The sequence below is a fragment of the Lycorma delicatula genome, chromosome 9 (genome assembly GCF_047948215.1).
Source record: "Lycorma delicatula isolate Av1 chromosome 9, ASM4794821v1, whole genome shotgun sequence".
In the NCBI taxonomy this organism is placed as follows: domain Eukaryota; kingdom Metazoa; phylum Arthropoda; class Insecta; order Hemiptera; family Fulgoridae; genus Lycorma; species Lycorma delicatula.
In genome coordinates, this window is record NC_134463.1 from 75673839 (window position 1) to 75694343 (window position 20505).

The following is a 20505-nucleotide window of genomic DNA, read 5'->3' on the forward strand; positions in this document are numbered from 1 at the left end:
AAAATAATAAGCTAATGAATTTCTGAACAAAAGAATAAAGTACTGCAAAAATAAAACACTACAGTTACTTAGGTACTACATTAACAGAAGATTTTGAAAGTAAAAACAATCTAAAAATAAGAATAGCAATGGTTAAGGAAGCATTTAACAGAAAAAACAGTTATGCAACCAACAGTAGTAAGATTGGAAAGCACTTCTGAATGGATGTGAAAAGTAAACAGTAAAAAACTGTGAAGTGTGGGCATTGATGAGATTGGAGAAAATTAAACAGATAAACAAAGTGAAAAATGAATAAGTAATTAGAAGTATGAACTACAGAAGGTTAGTTAAAACAATGCACAATACATAAAGGTAAATGACTGGAATATATCATAAGAAAAGAATTTATTTAAACAGTGCTAGAAGGATCAGTAAGAGAAAAAACGAGACATTTTAAAAGAATAAAAGTTATAGTTGACTGAAAATGGGAGCTATCAGGATATTAAAAATTTAGCTGGGAATAGAGAAGGATGGAGATAGAAATGATGCAAATGATCTACCTAAGAGTACATAACTCTGAGATGATGAAATTTTTAACTCATTGACAAAGATGTAACACACCAAATATATAAAAATATTATATACATTTAAGCATAAAAATCTAACAGATGCAAAATATTTGTTGTAGGTTAGGTTACAAAGCTTAAAATCTGAGAGTTAATTACCAACAGCAACAAATCTTATCATAACCATCTTTTAAAATAGAAATAATAATATTAGGTGGAAACAACTAGAAAGAGAGATTAAGTAAAAAAGGAGTGGGAGAGAGGCAGGAAAAATATATTTTCAAAGCAAGAAAGGAAAAATAAATAAATATATGTAAATAAAACAACCGGGGAAAAATAGTGGATGATGTATTCAAATCTAAAATGATATGGAAATTTTCTTTGTCCTGTAATAAAGTACAGTAGACAAACTAACCGCAGTAAGGTTATCCGAGTTGACAATAGTACCCAAAGGGCAACTACAAAAGATGAATTGTTCTATTCCAAATGCTTGCCGGGTTCAACAGCTCACAATGTCTTTCTCATTCATTCAGTACCCATTTGAGTTACCGCTTGATGCTATCAAACCCATTCTAAGCAATAAAGCTGTGGATTATATGTTCACATGTATTTTATTACTTACATATTGTAAATATATTACATAAAAACCAAAATTAACATTTTTAAACAGTTTTACTTATAAAGTATTTGTTTTTAATTACCACGTCTATTACCAAGTGTATTAGGCTAAAAAAAAAACACAGAAAATATTAATATCATGTATAATAAAAAAATTTCTTATTAATTTTTTCTTCTAAAATTTTTTATAATTTATATTATTTTTAACATAAATAATATTTCTTAGACCAATTTTTTTCACTGACTATATCAGGAAGAGGAACATGAGCTCCAATAAAATTCAAGAGTTAAGTCAAATTATGTTAATTTTTAAACAGTTAAAATTTTAAAGCTCAAAGAGTATACTCTCCTTCCCTTTAACCCTTTCTGTTTCTCTGAATCAAAAAATTGAATAAAAAAACGGAATTTATTATAAATGGTTTCAATATTTTCTTGAAAAATATTGTTTATTAACTGTTATAGCAGTAATAGGGAATCTGAAATGAGTTATAAATCACTTTGAAAAATTGCATAACCATCTTTAAAAATAATAAAAACCATACAAAGTTTACTAGCAAAAGGGAGGACGTAAATGATTCCTGACGCCTTCTTTACTGAACTGGGTATAATGATAATGTAAGTGTACTAACCCCTTAAAAATAGTAGTAACATTCAGTAAACCCTTCACAATATTCTGTTTGGCTATATAACATCATTACTCACTGAGAAATTAACTGTTACTGGTACCTCAGACATTTATTACTGTAAGTGTCACAGCCATAAGAAAGATTGAATAAGTAATTTTAACCACAAAATTAATGTATGCTCCAGTATATAAAATACAATACATTATATTATACACTTAACCCTCTTGGTATCAGAAAATAGTGAAAATATAAAAAAAAATTTAATAAATTATATAATATGTGTGTATATTAAGGTGATATGTAATAATTCTAAATTACCCAACATAAGAGACTGACCCATCTTGAAAATAGAACAATCATTTTTCATTATAAAAAGGTTCCCAAGCCAAACTTATTAGGGAAAGTGATTTCCCGTTATGTTTTTCACTGTACCTGAATATACAATAAGATACAAGTATGCTAAAACTTTGCTAAAGCCAGTTTCAAGAACTAAAAGAAGGAGGGTAAATGACTGGTTATTGAGATTTGATATCAAATACTTACAAATATCACAAAACGCTCTAGTTGGGAGATAACTTCAGCAGCCTGATGCAATGAAATAAGAAACCTGTACTCTCCATTGTGATTTCCTTTTTAGGGCTCACAGGAATTTTAAGGTTACTGGTGGTAAATAATTAGAACCTTAGAACATGGAGAGCTAGTAAAAGAAGAAAGAAGGTGCTTCAGAAGCAAAAATATCATCTTCTGAAAATTGAGATATCCAGTTCACCAGGAGAAGAGAAAAAGAAGATAAAGAAAAAACTAGCAAAACCCAGTTTCCATTTATTCCCCCCCCAGTTTATGTTTGATAGAGGCACCTCTTATCAGCCTTTTATGCAACTTTCTCCATACAGAGAGTCCATTCATTCCTTCCTCCACCTAACGACAGTCTCATGAGGTGAATTTCTGCTACATTGAAAGGTATTGGCTCTAAAAGGGTTTCAGAGAATGGACTGAAAGGAAATTGTGCTGGAAGAAGGGTGCAAAAAATTCTACAATTCTTGTAAAGGTAACCCCAGTAAGCAAATTCTTTTAGAAATCCATGATATAAAAGGTTAGGTACGCAATACTAAATCCCGTCCACTTTAAAAACTAATATATTCTGGATCTTTTTAATTAAGTGGCCTGCCACTTAATAAGGAAGGAACAGATATCCTGGCTCAGTGAAAATTAGAGGGAAAAATCTTCCCCCAATACACTTTCGTTCCGTTTCGTTCCATTTAGTAGATTAATCTGCTCAAGTAAAACCATGTAGAGGTGGGTAAGGAGGAATATATATTTTTCTCCATCTCGGGTTGGATATGCTTTGATATGAACACAGTCCCAAGAGAGATTCAGGAGGAATTTCTCACTCCTGCACTTCTTCCACCATGTTTGGATAATCTTAATCCAGTGATATTTTCTGGTATAAGAACTTCTAATTCTCTCCGGCATGCTTTCCTATGCTACAGGAACCGATCGCACACGAACACCGTATATTCTGATATCCCCCTCCCAGGAATAATCACAATCTGTGTTTAAAACACAGAGTGTCTTAAAACACTCGTGACCGTTAAGGAATACAACTAGCTCGTACCTCAATTCCCCGTGTTTGCTGCCAGCCATTTTTGAAGGTCCGTGATTAGTCCGTGGGTCTATCTGTTCCTTCATCGACTGATTCCATTAGAACGAATATCTAGCGTGTTAAAATTGTATATTTTAGCGAGTTAAAACCACAACTCCGAACAGAGAAATCCTGATCCCACTGATCTATGGGTTGGTAAAAAATATTGTTTCAGACCCAAATAAATGAATTCGGAAGGTCAGAATTTCTGCATAGACACTCCGTAAGTCTAATCAGTCATAATGATGTATATATATCGAAAATAAAAGAAAGAAAAACTGTTTTGAAGACTGAAATGTAGAATGTGAGATGAGAGGGTGCGATGAACGGGGGATCTGTTGTTGACTTCTTTAAAATAAAAAACTAAAAATCTATACAGTATACTATTATATAAAGACGAAGAGGATTTTTGTTTGTTCGGGATAAAAAAAAAAACTTCTGGATCGATCGCAACCAAATTTTTACCCATTTTTCTTCTGATAATTGGGAAGGTATTTGGATATATTTCATATCGAAAAATTTCGAAAATATATGTGTAGTAGTGGAGATATGCCGGTTGACACACCAACTTTAATGAATTGAATTAATGAACTATGAACTGTGAGTCTCTATCACTGTTTGAACTGGATTTAAACTGAATTATTCGAACGAATAGTATTACAATAATAATGGGATTAAATTTACGTTAAATAAAATTATATCTATACTATTGTATAAAGAAAAAGAGGATATTTGTTTGTTCAGGATAAAAAAAAACTACTAAATCAATCGCAACTAAATTTTTACCCATGTTTCTTAGAATAAGCCGAGAAGGTTTTTATATATATGTCATTTTGAAAAATCTCGAAGAACCAACCTATCGATCGCTTTCAAATTTTCAGGATACATTCGTAATTATACAATGGAAGGTTTTAAGCCACAGACCGAGGTCCTAGCTCCCTGGAAGGTTAAAATACTAAAAATATTCATTATTTCTTCACCCCCAACGAGGATGATGTTGTAGATTAAAGATATTCATTAAGGAAAAAAAGATTAATGCTTATTATTATAGTTCTGCCAACACGGCAAAGCAAAAGTTATGAGTTTTTCGTCGTCAACGGTGTGTGTACTTCAGTTACTATAACTTCTTTCTTTTTCTTGTTTAGCCTCCGGGTATTACCGTTCAGGTATTACTTCAGAGGATGATATGTGTGACTGTAAGTGAAGTGTAGTCTTGTACAGTCTCAGTTCGAGCATTTCTGAGATGTGTGGTTAATTGAAACCCAACCAAAGAACACCGTTACCCAAGATTTAGTATTCAAATCCGTGTAAAAATAACTGACTTTATCACGACATAAACGCTGGAACTCTCAATTTCCAAATCAGCTGATTTGGGAAGACGCATTCACCAGTAGACCAACCCGGCGGGTTCAGTTACCATAGCTACTATTATTTTGTCTTTTGTAATTTAGTTTCTTTTTCAGGTTTCTATAAAACCTGAAAAAGAAAATTTAATTGTTATTATCAGTATTATTCTCACAATCTTGAGAATAGTGCGAAGGTCCAGGGGGCGGAGCCTTCTGGGTAGACAGGAATAGCGACCGAAGCGAGATTTGCGGGTGTACAAGGCGCCGTCCCGTTGCGAACGCCGGAATGGCAAACGAAGCAAGCTCTGCGTCCCTGGGGTAGATCCCGAGAAACCCCGGGGTTCGTCTGGGCCGACCTGGCTCCTGAGGGTCCAGGTTCTGACTAGTCGGGGCGACTGCTATGTATACAATTTTTTAAAAGTTAAAAAAATATTTTTTTTAAAAATCTTCTATCATTAGTAATAAAGATCTTTTTTATTTATTTCATATTATTATTGCATGATTTTAAATTAAATTTTGTAACAAATAAAAAATTTATAATCAAGAAAAAAAATTGAGAAATTATACACCAGTTACGTAATAAATTACTTTTAAACATAATGAGAATAATAACCCTAATTCTCTGTTTAATCTTTATCTTATAATTAGTATTATTATTACTATTACATTAATGGTAGGTGTATTATCCGCTTATGTTATTCTATAGTACATAAAATATATATTAAGGTTTAAATATATAACAAATAATAATTTAAAATATATTAAAACTAGTAATTTTTATCCATTCATATACATACAAAATAAGCATCTATTATATAGTAATATAGGCCTTTTAATAGTAGAACAGTTTAGCCACACCAGTCCATTTTGATAACGGAACTGATAAGAAATTAAACTATACTAATGTATGCGTCTTATCTATTATCTTTTATAAACTATCAAGTTGAAACAGTTCAATGTAGGACCGTCATCTCAAATATAATAGTAGCCGATTGTTAACATAATATTCAAATAGTTTTTAGATGAAAATTAATAGTAATAATATTTATTTATTATAAGTGAACGTAATACAGTAAATCAGGATTAAGATATTATTTTATTTATTTAAAAAATAATATACATATAAATATACAAAAAAAAACAAAAAAAAAAAAAAAAAAAACAAACAACCAACCATGTCTAGATTAGAACAATATATTATTTGTTTATGAATTCTTCGTTGTTGAACAACATTCAATAAAATATAAACACTTATGTATAGTTTACGTAAATATGTTTTCAAAAAGTGTATTTAGACAATGCTTCGCTGCATTTGGAGGTAAGTTTTATTTATTTTTAAAGAATTTTTAGTATTTAAAAAAAAAGAAAGTAAAATATATATTTTTTTATATATTTTGAAGAAAAAATCAACTAATTATGAATGAAGGATATGTATCCAATAATAAATACGAATTGATAGTCGAATTAAAAAAAGAAAAATAATTCAGTAAATTGTGATGAAATAACTGTTAATTAATATATTAATTATTTCGTGTGTGTGTGTATGAATGTATGTGTGTGTGTATATATATATATATATATATATATATATATATATATATATATATATATTATATATATAATAATCTTTGTTTGATAAATTGATTTTTAAAATTCTTTAGTCTATACGTAAAGATAAAATTATTATTTTTTTACCAATATTAAACTTTTACATATTTTGATGTAAAAATTATCCTAATGAAGTTAATTATTAAATTTGAACTAATCTTTCTTGTATAAAATTTTGTTTTATTTTTTAAAATTGAGGTATAATTAAAATAAAACTAAATTGTTTAATAATTAATTAAACAAAACATTTAACTTTTTACATCTACTAAAAAATATGAGATATACAAAAACGTACATCCGTATGTATGACTGGGGGGGGGGGGGTTGTGTCCCCTGTTTAATTTCATTCTTTTATACTGTATGTTTCTGATTTTCTTCAAAGTTTCTTTCTCTAAGAGTAATGATGTTACTAAGAGTATTGAACAGCTAGTCCCTGTATTGAACGGTAAAGCTGTTTATAGGATGGACATATTAATTTAATTTTCTTGGTTTGTTATGCTGATAAGTGACATTAAAACTGGCTCATTGACGAAAAAAAAACTAACAACAATGGGAAACCACTTCATTCCTCATTTTCCTCAGTAAACCTGGAATGGGATACGTGTTATTCTTGGGAATGGATATATCAATTATTGGGAAAGATACTGTCAGGCTGCCTTTAATTATTACTCTTATAAATATGCTTATTACGGATAACGGAATTTCCGTTATTAATTGTAATAAAAAAAAACCTACCTATTTTATAACTTGTAATATTGTGTGGTTTTATATTATTTATTTTATCAAAATTATTACTTGCGTTGATTTTTTTAAATAATAATTGTTGTGCTCTAAGTACAGCAACATAAAATAATTAATAAATAAATTCTGTACATGATTGTACTTAATTTCTAAAAATAAAATAAAAACAGTATCGAATTATATTAATGAAATTTAAATTATTTTTATTTTATTCTGGGATTAAACTGCCTCTAAAAAAGTAGGTATAAACTCTTTTGCAGCTCGGTTATTAAATAAAAATACCAAGTCTCATTCCGACCATTCTTAAGAACAGTGCTCTTAATTGAATTCAACAATCAAATTAAACCGATGTATATGGTGCAATTAAAAATCAAACATAAATTTACTGTATTTTAATAAGGTTTTGATACTGTATCAAGATCAATTTCATTAGAACCAGCTATCAATATCAGCTGATAGGTTATATCATAGAATCAGAAGATTAGTAATAAGACTGCCCAAAAACGAATGCAATATATTTAGGTACATACATGAATGTATGTGTATGTTCGTATGTTTAATTATTAAATCTCTACTAATGTCTTGTGTAAAAATGTTGTATTTTTTAAAATTCAGGTATATTTAAATTAAAACTAAATATATGTATGTTTGTTCCACCGTAGCAGCTCAACGGCTGAACCGATTTAGATGTATGACCTTGCGTTGGAATCCTTACGTTACCTGGAGTGTCATAGACTATGTGAGTTAAAAGAAAAGGGAAATATATTTTGGAAACTGATTCTAGAGCTTGATATAAGGAAAAAAGTTCATACACATATATATCCGAAAACGCTTTGTTATCGAGTTTTTTTTTTGTCTTCAGTCATTTGACAGGTTTGATGCAGCTCTACAAGATTCCCTATCTAGTGCTAGTCGTTTCATTTCAGTATACCCTCTACATCCTACATCCCTAACAATTTGTTTTACATATTACAAATGTGGCCTGCCTACACAATTTTTTCCTTTTACCTGTCCTTCCAATATTAAAGCGACTATTCCAGGATGCCTTAGTACGTGGCCTATAAGTCTGTCTCTTCTTTTAACTATATTTTTCCAAGTGCTTCTTTCTTCATCTATTTGCCACAATACCTCTTCATTTGTCACTTTATCCACCCATCTGATTTTTAACATTCTCCTATAGCACCACATTTCAAAAGCTTCTAATCTTTTCTACTCAGATACTCCGATTGTCCAAGTTTCAACAGCTAGTAAAATATTTCGTCGCGAGGATTTCAGTTCTCCCCGTGAAATTTCAGTATATTAGGGGTAAACTAGATAGCCCACCGGGCTGGTCTAGTGGTTAAGTCGCAAATCAACTGATTTCGTAGTAGAGAGTCCTAAGGTTCAAATCCTAGTAAAAGTAATTTACTTTTATATGGATTTTAATATTAGATCCTGGATACCGGTTTTCTTTGGTGGTTGGGTTACAATTAATCCTACTTCTCAGGAGTGGTCGACCTGAGACTGTGCAAGACTATACTTTATTCACATTCATACATATCATCCTCATTCATCGTCTGAAGTAATACCTTACGGTGGTTCTAGAGGCTAAACATAAAGAGAGAGGGAGAGAAAGAAAGAAAGAGAGAGAGAGAATGTGATAGGGGGAGAGAGAGGTGTAAACTTGATGATTTCTAATGTTTTTCGACTTAAAAAATCGATAAAAATAAATCCTAGAACTGTATTTCTCGTAGTTTACATGATATCCTATTTAAAACAGAAAAATTCGATGGTAATAAACATTTTTTTTTAGGTTTGAGGTGCAATAACTTTGTTAAATGACTAATAAACGTGTAAATTTTATTGATAAAACGTGTACAAAGTTTTATTTTGAGAAAATTGATTTAATAAAGTTTATGAAAAACAAAATAATCCTATAAATCTCTAAAAATTAAAAACTGCTATTTTCATTAAAATAAATTTATACCTTTAAAAATTAAAATATCTTTAATTTCCTTCTAAAAAAAACTCATTGTGGTTTATACTCTAATAATTTATTACACGACTGCTCAAAAAAGAGTGTAATGTATTTAGGGTGTGTGTGTGTGTGTGTGTGTGTGTGTGTGTGTGTGTGTGTGTGTGTGTGTGTGTGTGTGTGTGTGTGTGTGTGTGTGTGTGTGTGTGTGTGTGTGTGTGTGTGTGTGGTGTGTATGTATGTATGTATGTATGTTTGTTTCATCGTAGCAGCTAAACGGCTGAACCGATTTAGATGTATGAACCCGCGTTGGAATTCTTCTGTTACCGGGCGTGTCATATATATATGTTTAACAAAATTTAAAAGATTCGAAAACAAAATTATACTACATACAAAAGTGTCAACCCCACGCTGTTTAATTATCCAACATTTAGTAATTATCCTACATTAAAGAGCAATGTGTTTCTTTTGGCAGTTTTTAATATTTATCTCTTGTTCTAATTTTATAAAATTTCTTGTTTATTAAACATTCTGTCATAATACCTCGTTGACATTAACTTATTTATTATTGAATGATTATTCCATAAATATAATGAAGTTTACATTCTATAAAAAAAAAATCATAGCAAATATTTTGAACATAATACTTTCAATAGATTTTTAATAAGGAAAACTTGGTAATCTGTTAATTATCGTTTAAAATATGATAACATTTCAGATTATTATTACAGTAATCTACAATTAAATAAATTATATTTTACAAGTAAGAACAACAATAAAATAATGAAGTTAGTAATTTTAATCATACTGAAAAATAATCAACTATTTCAGTATGTTTTTGAGTAATAATAAACATTTCAATGATGGAATGTGTACGAGTAACACCGATATATTTTTATAAATATTAAACTTTATTTAATTAATTACCAGGGTCGTTTCATTATTAAAGAGATAAACAACTGTAAAAAAAAAAAAATTATTTGTTCAATGACAATGAAACTAACGCTACTTTTCAACATAATCCCCGATTATACGCATTTGTTTTATCTTCGAACTTTCGTATTGCAATATTAAAGAATTGTTTATTTCGGTGTCACAACCATTCTTGTACCGGATTCCTGACCCACTGATTATTGCCGAATTAGGTATACTACGTACAAAATCTTTCAGAAAACCAAACAAAAAAATTTTATTTTATTTTTTTTTCTTTCTTTTTTTTCGTTTTAGCGGGCGAAAAACGCTTCGGCGTTATTATCACCCGGGGACGGGTGTTATCATGCAGAAGAAATACGCTTTTTAGATAGGACAGGGTCGTTTCCTCTTTACTGTGGGTTTTACCTTATCTTTTAAACTTTCACAATAGCACTCACTGTTGATTGTACATTGTCCGTCCAAATATTCACAAAATATTTGACCCTTATAATCCCAAAATATTGTTAGCATCACTTTACCGGCTGAAGCGTAGGTTTTGAATATTTTCCTTGCGGGTCAACTCGGATATTTTTCATTCCATACTCTGACGTTCGGATTCCGGCTCTAAAAGATGAATTGAGTTTCTTCATAAGTTATTGAGAGATTGAAGAAAGTGGATTCCAATTGTGGCAGACTAGATGGGATGGGACGAGACGTTTGATGGGCATTATACGCACGATCTCTTTCTAGACTTCACGTGTCTGCGGGACGCCTCTTGGGTGTCTCTCAATAAGTATGTCACACAATTTCTTTCTGAGTACGGTGCCTTCAGAAACAGACTGGCTCGATTCGGCCTGATTGACTCGGATTTGTGTCCGCAGGGTGGCAGTGTCGATAATTATTTTCATGTTCTTTATGTTTGTCGAAGGTATGAACGTAGACGTTCGGAGGTTGTGCGAAAGCTCCAAAAAATTGGGTAGAGTTTGGATTAGTTGTAAATTGGAAAAACCGGGCCGAGCGAATGGTTGTCGAGGGTTTTATGAGATATTTAGTTCTTCAGCGAATCGCTGAGGGTGTTTAGGAGTCACAGTTCGGATGATTCGGGTGGCTAGGGATCTGTTTGGGCGCTTTTACCGCCAGTTTAGGCGTCTGAGTAGTTTGTTCTGATTAGGTGATTTGGTGATGTTGCAGAAAATATTCTAAATGTGGTATGATTTTTAGTACGGTATTAGGATTGATTAGCTCAAAATTAAATAGATTCTTAGATCAGATTTTATAATTATATCGATTCATTTTGATAAGGTGGTATTGACAGTGTAAGTTTCTTCACCGATGGAAATGTCACGCGTGGCATTTGCATATGCCAAGACAGAGGCCAAACTGTGACTGAGAGATATGAATCAGGTTGGGGGTCCGAAAGATGACTTCCGGTAAAACCCATCAAGGCTAAGAACGGAGGGGGTGGTGAGGCAACCCGAATTGTCACAACGCGCTTCAATTTTGTCTTCCCTACGGGTCAGGATGTGCGATTTAAAAAAAAAAAAACATTAGCTTCCGCTAAAAACCTGTGTCTAACTTTCGTACACGTGTGAATTCGGGTGTCTTTATGATTTTTAATAGACGTCCTGGAACCTACCTTGAATACGTTTTATGGAAATCCAGCTTATCATGGATAATGAAATAGACTGTGCCGAGACTCGTACTAAAATTTCCTAAATTTATTTGCGTCTGTTCTAAAATAAGACCATTAATGCGCATTGCAAAGAGTCAGTTATTTAACTTCCACCGTTATTCCGCTACGATGAAAATTGATGACACTTGTTCTACCCGATTTAAACTGTACGATCTACTTATAAAAATTTGAACATTTAATACATTTTATATACTTCAGATTATCACAGGGCGCTATTCTTCAATGGTACACGATTCAAGCGGAGCCCACATTTTGAAATAAACAAAATAAGTTATAATAATGGAACTTTTCGGGTAATTGATATCTCTTATGTCAGAGGTATCAACTTGAGTGTCAGACAGTTTCAGTTTATTCTATAAAATAGTACTTCCGCTGTTGTCATTTACCTCTATTTATTATTTAATGACCTTCCCATAATTATCAATATCTAAGTAATGTATTTGCTTCTGCTAACTGTGAAATCTATAATCATATAGATTAATTAATGGATATACCGATTATTCCAAATTGCTCTCCAATCTCTCGGGAGATGATTCTATAGCCAAAAATAATAAAAAAAGTTCATTTAACATAGGTGAGAAAACGGTTCATTAGCGAGTTTAGGTTCATTTAGCCCTGTTTCTTCTCCCTCTGTGAAATTAAACCGTACTAAAATTCTTGAGGTAAAAATGTAGGGGTAAATTTGGTGCCTTTAAGTTTTTGATCTAAGAAATTGAATGAAAGTGGTACAAGACCTCTGTGTCACTTAGGTTTTAAACGGGGTAAAACACGGAAAATTTTTGTCGGAAAATACAGTTTTCTAGGTGTAAAATAAAATAACTTTGTTAATTTACCAATAAACAAATAAAAATTTCCATTTAACTTTGTAGAGAATTTCATCCTGAGAAAATTGTTATAAATAACGTCTATTAAAATTAAACACAAATTTGAGAAATTCAACTTTAATTAGAAACAAGATACACAAATTTTACTTGCTATTTTTACTAAATTGTTGTAATCAGCATATAAAACTCAATGAAATGAATTAGTCTATTTTCATCAAAATATAATCTTGATGAAAACCATATAGACACATGAAAACCATATTAGTTTATAAATGGTTTGGTTAGAATTGCGTTCTCTAAGATTACTGATGTTCATTGTTTCAATCAGTTTTTTTATGAACAAAATCAACTGGATCAACATTAAAATATTTATTACCGTCACCTATAATGGAACAGGTGTTGTGTTTCATTATTTTTCACAGTACTTTTTCATGGATAAAACACGCATTTTCTGTAATTTAAGGTCGGTATTAATTATACAGATTGTTTAAGTATGTTTTGGATGATCTGCGAGTCTCTTTTTTTAATGGAGTTCATAAAGAAAGGAAGTTTTCAATTCAAACCTTATAAATATTTCTAATATACATTCAAAGGCAACATTTGACCACCAAAGGCATCGATTCGATAATTTTTTTCTTGTAAAAAAGGATACCTCCGATTGTACCCTGCAGGAATTTCCTTCTTGCAGATAACATAGTGTAAGATTTTACATGAAAAATTATATGTATTAAATAAAAGATCTAAATATAGTATTTTGTATGGGTGCTTAATTTTTTATTTTTAAAAACGCAATGGTAACTACGTAATTTCATAAGAAATATAAAAAAAAAAAAAAAAATTGATTGAAAAATTTATTTAAGGTAAATTACCATTAATTATATATTTATACTATGTAAGCTTATAAATTTAAGAGAAAAAAAAAACAAATTAATTTTTGTAATCTAGACAACCTTTTCACGTGCTTGGTAGTAATCTCTTTATTCCCGTTTCTATTCATTTCTTTATTTTTTATCATTATTAAGACGACATTTCTCTTCTTTTATACTTTGTTAAAACTTTTTTCGTACTGTAAATATTTTTTGTAGGTGTATCCGTAATCCAAATAATAATAAAAAAATAATTTAAAAACAAAATTAAGCTTAAAAATTAAAAACCACACTGAAAACAAAAATCTTGCGTAGTTCTGCTCAAGAAGACTTATTTTTGTTAATTTAATTTACTTTTAATAATTGAATCTCTTCTTTTTTTTTGTTAAATACTGTTAACAATAGATATGTCAGATAAATAAACGTCAACATTCCAACTTGCAGCTATAACGAACCACGCTTCTAACTTGCCCCGATAAAATTTTTTCCATCTCAAATGAAGCGTAACTAAAGAACGACTCAACCAATCTTCATAAAATTTTCACACGCACACTTCAGATGCACTACTACAACATATCTGAATTTCAATAAAATTTATGTAGTAGATTTGGAGATTTTTGAGCCACAAAATCTTATACGTAGGTTTATATATAAATAAATATAAGAAAACCCCAATTTATGTGAATGGTATTTTCACATAATTTTCTCATATCTCAGAATGTAAAGAAAATTCATTTTCACTCCCTAATCCAACCAAGCAACCGAAAGTAATACCGTACTTTTCTTCGAAAAGTCGCTAAAAAATATTACTTTTTCAATTCTTTAAATTTCAACGTTTTTAAGTATATGCAAAATTTTTAATTTGCAGCAAATTACAACAAATTTTTGTTTTTATTTCTTATTAAAAATTTTAATTTATATAATTTCTATTTAAGATTAATTATTATTAATTATTCTTATGTTTCAATTTTTTTTTACCAAATAATTGTTCACTACTTAAAAAATAATTTTTTTTTAAAATTTGTACTCTTCTTTATTTTTTTCAATCATCATTTTATTGAATTTAAATATGAATAATTAAATAAAACAGCTTCCTGCCAGTGAGAAATAATAATATATTGATAAGAAAAAAAAAACACATGGATAAAAAATTAAAAGATCTTATATAAATCTAAATGATGATAATGATCTGTATTATCAGTATGACCATTAACAAAATCTGACGTCAGTTTTCTATTTATAATGAAAAATTTATAGATTAGACATAAAAAGTTGTAGAATATGAAAATATATTCTTTAAATATTAATAAGGTAATGTAAAATCGGAATACAATTTTTTAAATGTTAATAGTAAAAGAAAATATAATAATTTATACGAAAACAAAACTTGAAAGTGAAAAACTTAAAATAAGTTTTATACAAAGTGATTTAGGAGGAAAGGGAAATAACTGATTATAGAATTTGAAATAAGGAAAATAGTTCATATAAAATCCGTTCGAAAACGCTTTGTTATTGAGTTACGACTAGCGAAATATTTTGCCTGGATTTCAGTTCCCGCGATGAAATGAGTCATAATAAAATTTTTATGGCGTTATATAAAGGTTAAAGTTGATGGTTTCTTATGTTTGTTGACTTGAAAAATGTAATAAAATCGATCGAACATCTGTAACTCCTGTAGTTTTCAAGATATTATAAAAGTGTCCAAAAAAAACCCAAAATCCAAAAAATTGGATTTTTAACTTTTTTTTGTCGATTTGTCAACTAGAAAAGGTCGAAAATTTGTCGATTTTTTCTGTCGATTTTCGGTAACAACTAAAAAAAAAATGAAATATGATTAAATATTTTTTTTTAATTTGAAAACTTTATTTTTTGATACCACATGGTGAAATTTATGAAAAAATTATAACTTCGAAACAAGACTATTCAAATTAAATTTGATTTGTGTCCTTACTTGTGGCTAGGGTACTATAATTATTAAAAATGTTTTCATATTTCCTCAAATTACAGAAAAATAGGGTTTCATTGGTCATACCATCCAATTAATGGCGACATAACTTAAAAGAAACGATCGGGCAAAGAAAATTGGTATTGGATATCAACCGTCGCGTTTCCCTACGCTTGACACTCTTAAGTGATGTAGATTATATGCATGTATGGTAACTAGTAGGTGGGAACAAGAGAAAATTTTGGTGGCTGGAATTAGGGTATTTATATGTACGGTAACTTTATGCATCGATGTGTATGAAGAAATACGAGAGCGATTGGTGAATGTCAGTTCCCTTCCCCTACCATACTAGTAAAAAGCAGACGTCATTGGCAGAAAGATACTTCTCCTCTCGCGCTGGGCGTGTCCTTCAAATCCAGAACACCATTCTTTGCATGAAAAAAAGTATTAATTTTTAAATTACATTGGTCTACAAGAATTATGTTACACAAATAATCTTGGCTTACTTTTACGAATTTTCTTGAAAGCTGAAGTCAAATATCGCCTCAAAATTTGCCTTCAGAGCTTCACCGGTTTTATGTAATACTAACTCGTAAAAAATTAAAATCGTTAAAACGATCTTCTCTATTAACGCTTTTAATAGAGAAAATTTACGAAAAGATTTCTTGTGAATCAGTGCTTATATTAATAATGAAATATGAAGTCTGAAGATATTTTCAAATGTGTCAGAGTGGAATAATTTGGAGGAGTGATCAGTATGACTAATGATCAGAATGACAACTGTTTACTGCGGATCATTCCTTCCAGGGAAAATAAATTTAAAGCAGTAATATGATTTCATTAATTGTATAAATCACCCTAACAATTTCTACTATGTGTGATGAGTTAAGTTTTAAATCTCATAGCAGAAATATTACTCCTGGGGTTAAGAAATCATACAATTCTATTCTGGGTATAAAATAGGAGATTGGGACTAGTGGGCTATCCTCTTCGCTGTAATTCTTGGATAACTTTGCTAAATAGTTGGCTAAGTGTGAAGTTTCAACATATGCCTTTTACAAATCTTGTGGTATGTACAGAGTCTAAGGACCATTCGATAGACTATTATTTTTGAATCGCAAAAAATCAAAGCTATTACTACTAAGTTCAAGAAATTTTTGTAATATTCTAGTCTTCAATCAGCCGTAAGCTATTTCAGACAGTGAAGAGTTATCTGTTTCAGCTTTGCCAGAAACATGGAGTTTAAAAGAAAATTTGAAGTTGATAGAGGCTATGGTGATTTAGAAATTACTGCAAAGAAGACGATCCAGATTTCTAAGGAGCGAGCAGTGAACTTTACAAAATTACTCAAGCAGAACTTAAACATATGGTTCGTGGTCTTAATTTGTCTAAAATTAAAGTTACTGATTTGAAGATTAAATAGCTGCTGGAATATCCTTGACAGTGGTGCTAAAATATGGTTTTCCCGTAAAAAAATACCCAGCAAGAATGCTGGATCGTATTATCCAGCAAGAATTTCAGCACCTGTTCTTCTTAGAAGATAATACAGCGTACTTAATGATGTAAATTCTTTATTGAATTTACTATGATATGAATGTTTAAAGAGTTCTGTAAAACGAGTTTGAAAGTCCTCCTCCTTCAGAATGGAAATGGGAATTTCTGTTGCTTTTTGAGTAAGAGAAATTTCTTCAATTCCTTGCTTATGCAGCACAAATAAAGGAGACAAATGGCAATATGAAACTTTTACCATCTACGTTACAGTATTAAAAGTATTCTTGGCACATATCTGAAAACTTAAAAGTCTCAAAAGCCAGGTAATAGCCATTTTATTAGGACTGCAGATTGGTTATACTAAGTACTGTTGTTTCTTGTACGAGTGAAACAGTAGTCAGGAAAAATCGCTACATTAAAAAAATGGACCGAAGAGAGATACTCTCATAACTGGGCAGAAAAAATGTTATTTTTCAAGATCTTGTAAAACCGAAGGAAGTGTATTTTCCAATATTACAAGTAAAACTTGATTGATAAAACATTTTTGTCAGAGAAATTATCGTTATAGCCAATATTTCTTATACCTAATGAGCAAGTTTCCTAGAATCATTCAGGAAAAAATAAATATTTGTTGGACCAGATACGTAAGCTAATGAAGAAATTTTGACTTTGAATCTGAGAAAGCAGCATGGGTATTATTTTAAAATAATGTTAATCATCCCTGGGGAAAACAGAAGGTTGAAAATCATACAGAATTTGTAAGTGAACTTCTTTAAAACCATAAACAAACTGGAATTCAGCATGTCTCTAAAAATAAAGATGTTGGATTCAGATTTTGTTTCAAATTAGAGTTAAATTTTTCAAATTTATGTTTAATTTTAATAGACATTATTTACATCAATTTCCTCAAAATTAAATTCTCTACATAGTTAGCTACAAATTTTTATTTATTTATTTTTTTGATAAATTAACAAAGTTATTTTATTCCAAACCTAAAAAAAGTGTTTTTTCCGACAAATGTTTTTTCATGTTTTACTCCATCTTTCTTAAAATCTAAGTAATATAGAGGTCTGGGACCATTTTTATTCAATTTCTTAGATAAAAAACCATAAGGAACCACCAAATTAACCCCCTTATTTGCACCCTAAAAATTTTAGTACGGTTTAATTTCACAGAGGGAGCAGAAAGCAGGGCTAAATATTTCTCAAGCCGAAACTCACTATGTTTTCTGACCTATATTTATATGAAACTTTTTTTTTTTTGGCTATAGAATTATCTGCCGTGAGATTGGCCTGAATTTGGAATCACTCTGTATGTATATATATATATATATATATATATATATATATATATATATATACATATATATATATATATATATACATGTATATGTATGTATATATACATATATATATACATATATACATATATATATATACTGGTGTAAAAGTTTAACTGATAGAATTGTAAATGTAAAATGCAAATAATTTGGAAATTTAAACTCTATTATTAACTCTTAACTTTTATCAGAACAGACTGTAGGATGACATAAGTAAATTAAATACACGTAAGACAGTTGAGAATGATATACTCTGTCTAGATATATAGTTTCTAAATTTATTTACTGTTCAACCGACGGTGTATGTAACTTGTTAACATAGACAACCCCTGTGAGTTATACAAATGCAGCTTAAGTAAGTTTACATTAATTTTTATTTACAAAATTAAGTGAACATGTGACAGAGAAACTTCGTGTGTTTCTGTATTATATATATAAAACACAAACACACACAGAAGCGCACACGCTTTGACATAGTTATTAATATTATGTAAATTAATAATATCTGAATGTAAAGGAAAATGTATAGTTAAAATTATTGAAGATATTAAGTAACGTAATTTTGTTTATATCAACTGAAGCATGATGAAAGTAACAAGGTGTAGCATTGCGCACAGTATTCGGCGCGCATGCGTATACGCTCGTCCCAAAATCTCATTTTCTACCGGGTTATTTGAACATATAAGTAAGGGATTTTGGGACAAAAGTTTTTAGTTGTACAAAAATTTTACAAAATTTTAAATACATGATAATGATTAAACGAGCTAACAATCGAATATTTATGAATGATTATTCACTTTCAATATGAATTAGTATTATTTGGTACTGATAAAGTTCTAATATTTATTAAAAATAATAATTTTTTTTTTTAATAATCCTTAATAAAAATAAATATTTTATACAAGTCTATTGATTCTTAAGAATATTGAAATTGATTGTTAATTAAGATAAAATTCAAAATAATGAATGAAAACCTAAACAAACAAACAGGGGACACATCTTATGAAGTGTAACTGACATAAAGTCTTCGTGTAGCGTGTGTGGCTCTATGGTAACGACTCCTTTTGCTATTCGTGGGGTTCGGTATCGAATCACCGATAATTTTTTTTTATGCTCATAAAATATATTTTTTACTAACATTATTTTCCATTTATTATGTGAAACTATTTAATGCTGTTAAAATGGAAAATCAACTAAATGGGAGATAACTTATTTCAAAATTTTATAACTAAAGATCTGATATTATTTATTTTGGTCCATCTTTGGAATTGATGATTTTTTAGTTTAATTAAAAATATTATCGCAAAACAATTTTTGAAAGAAATTGCTTTTAATAATCTAATTTACACGGGAAAATGAGATATTACTTATTTTTTTACGGATACCAAAATGAATATTACTTTATAATACTGAAATAAAAATAAAATAAAAAGTTGTTGTTTAGCGAAAAATAATTTTATATTCAATAATCATATTTCTCTAACGAGTCAAATGAAATGCAAGGGATTTTCTAGGTAAACCATTTTAAACCTCGTGCAATAAAGAGAACAATTGTTCTGCATTCAGGTTTGATATCTTAATCCGTTTTGTTTTACAACTCTGACTCATTTTTTTACCTGGACAAAGCAGAAAAGAATTTTCTCTCTGAAGACACAATTCTGTTTTAGCTTTTACACGGATAGTTTGTCTCTGAATTTTCTCGATTTTATAACTACTCGCTTTTAAACTAATTTGACTAATTTTTTTAATAACGTACTTCAACTTCTATTTAATGTTGTTATAATACCTCATGAATAATTTTATGTCAAGGAAAAAAATTTTGATATTTAAATGCAAAACAAAATTGGCAATAAGACATGTAGTTGTATTATTTTCGCGGGAAAACATCATGACGGGAAAAGGATTTTGGGACGAGCCACTGCGCAACGCTGGGTGTGCGACACCTTGTTACTTTCATCATGAACTGAAGTTTAAACATTAACTAATATTAAATTAAAGATCAAAGAAATAAAACTGAAAATAAAGGCCAGACAATAAGCAAATCGATTTTTCTCATGTATCGAGACAAAATGTAATTAAAAAACTACCCGTATAAAAAATAAGTACTAAAAAGCTGATGTGGACACCACATGACTTCCTTGTACGTCTACTAAATTACATATAAACATTTTTTCTGTACTTCATTTAAACCTATTTCATTTGAAAGTGAGATAAGATGCTTCAATTCTTTAATAAAAGTGGACAGTTGCACAATTGCTAAAAATATTAGTATTTATCATATATATATATATATATATATACGATTGTTTATTTTCAATAGTGTTTATCATACAATTATTAATTCACCAATCTTAC

General features: G+C 29.8%; 1 protein-coding gene across 1 annotated transcript in view; it reads left to right on the top strand.

The window, feature by feature from the left end:
- The first annotated feature begins 6026 nt into the window (after positions 1-6026).
- The window catches only part of LOC142330687 (uncharacterized), an 85803-nt gene continuing 71324 nt past the window's right edge, over positions 6027-20505 (top strand). Inside the window, exon 1 of the mRNA XM_075376133.1 lies at positions 6027-6095. Within this exon, the coding sequence (XP_075232248.1) occupies positions 6050-6095 (46 nt within the window). The 5' untranslated portion in view covers positions 6027-6049. The remainder of the gene's footprint in view (positions 6096-20505) is intronic.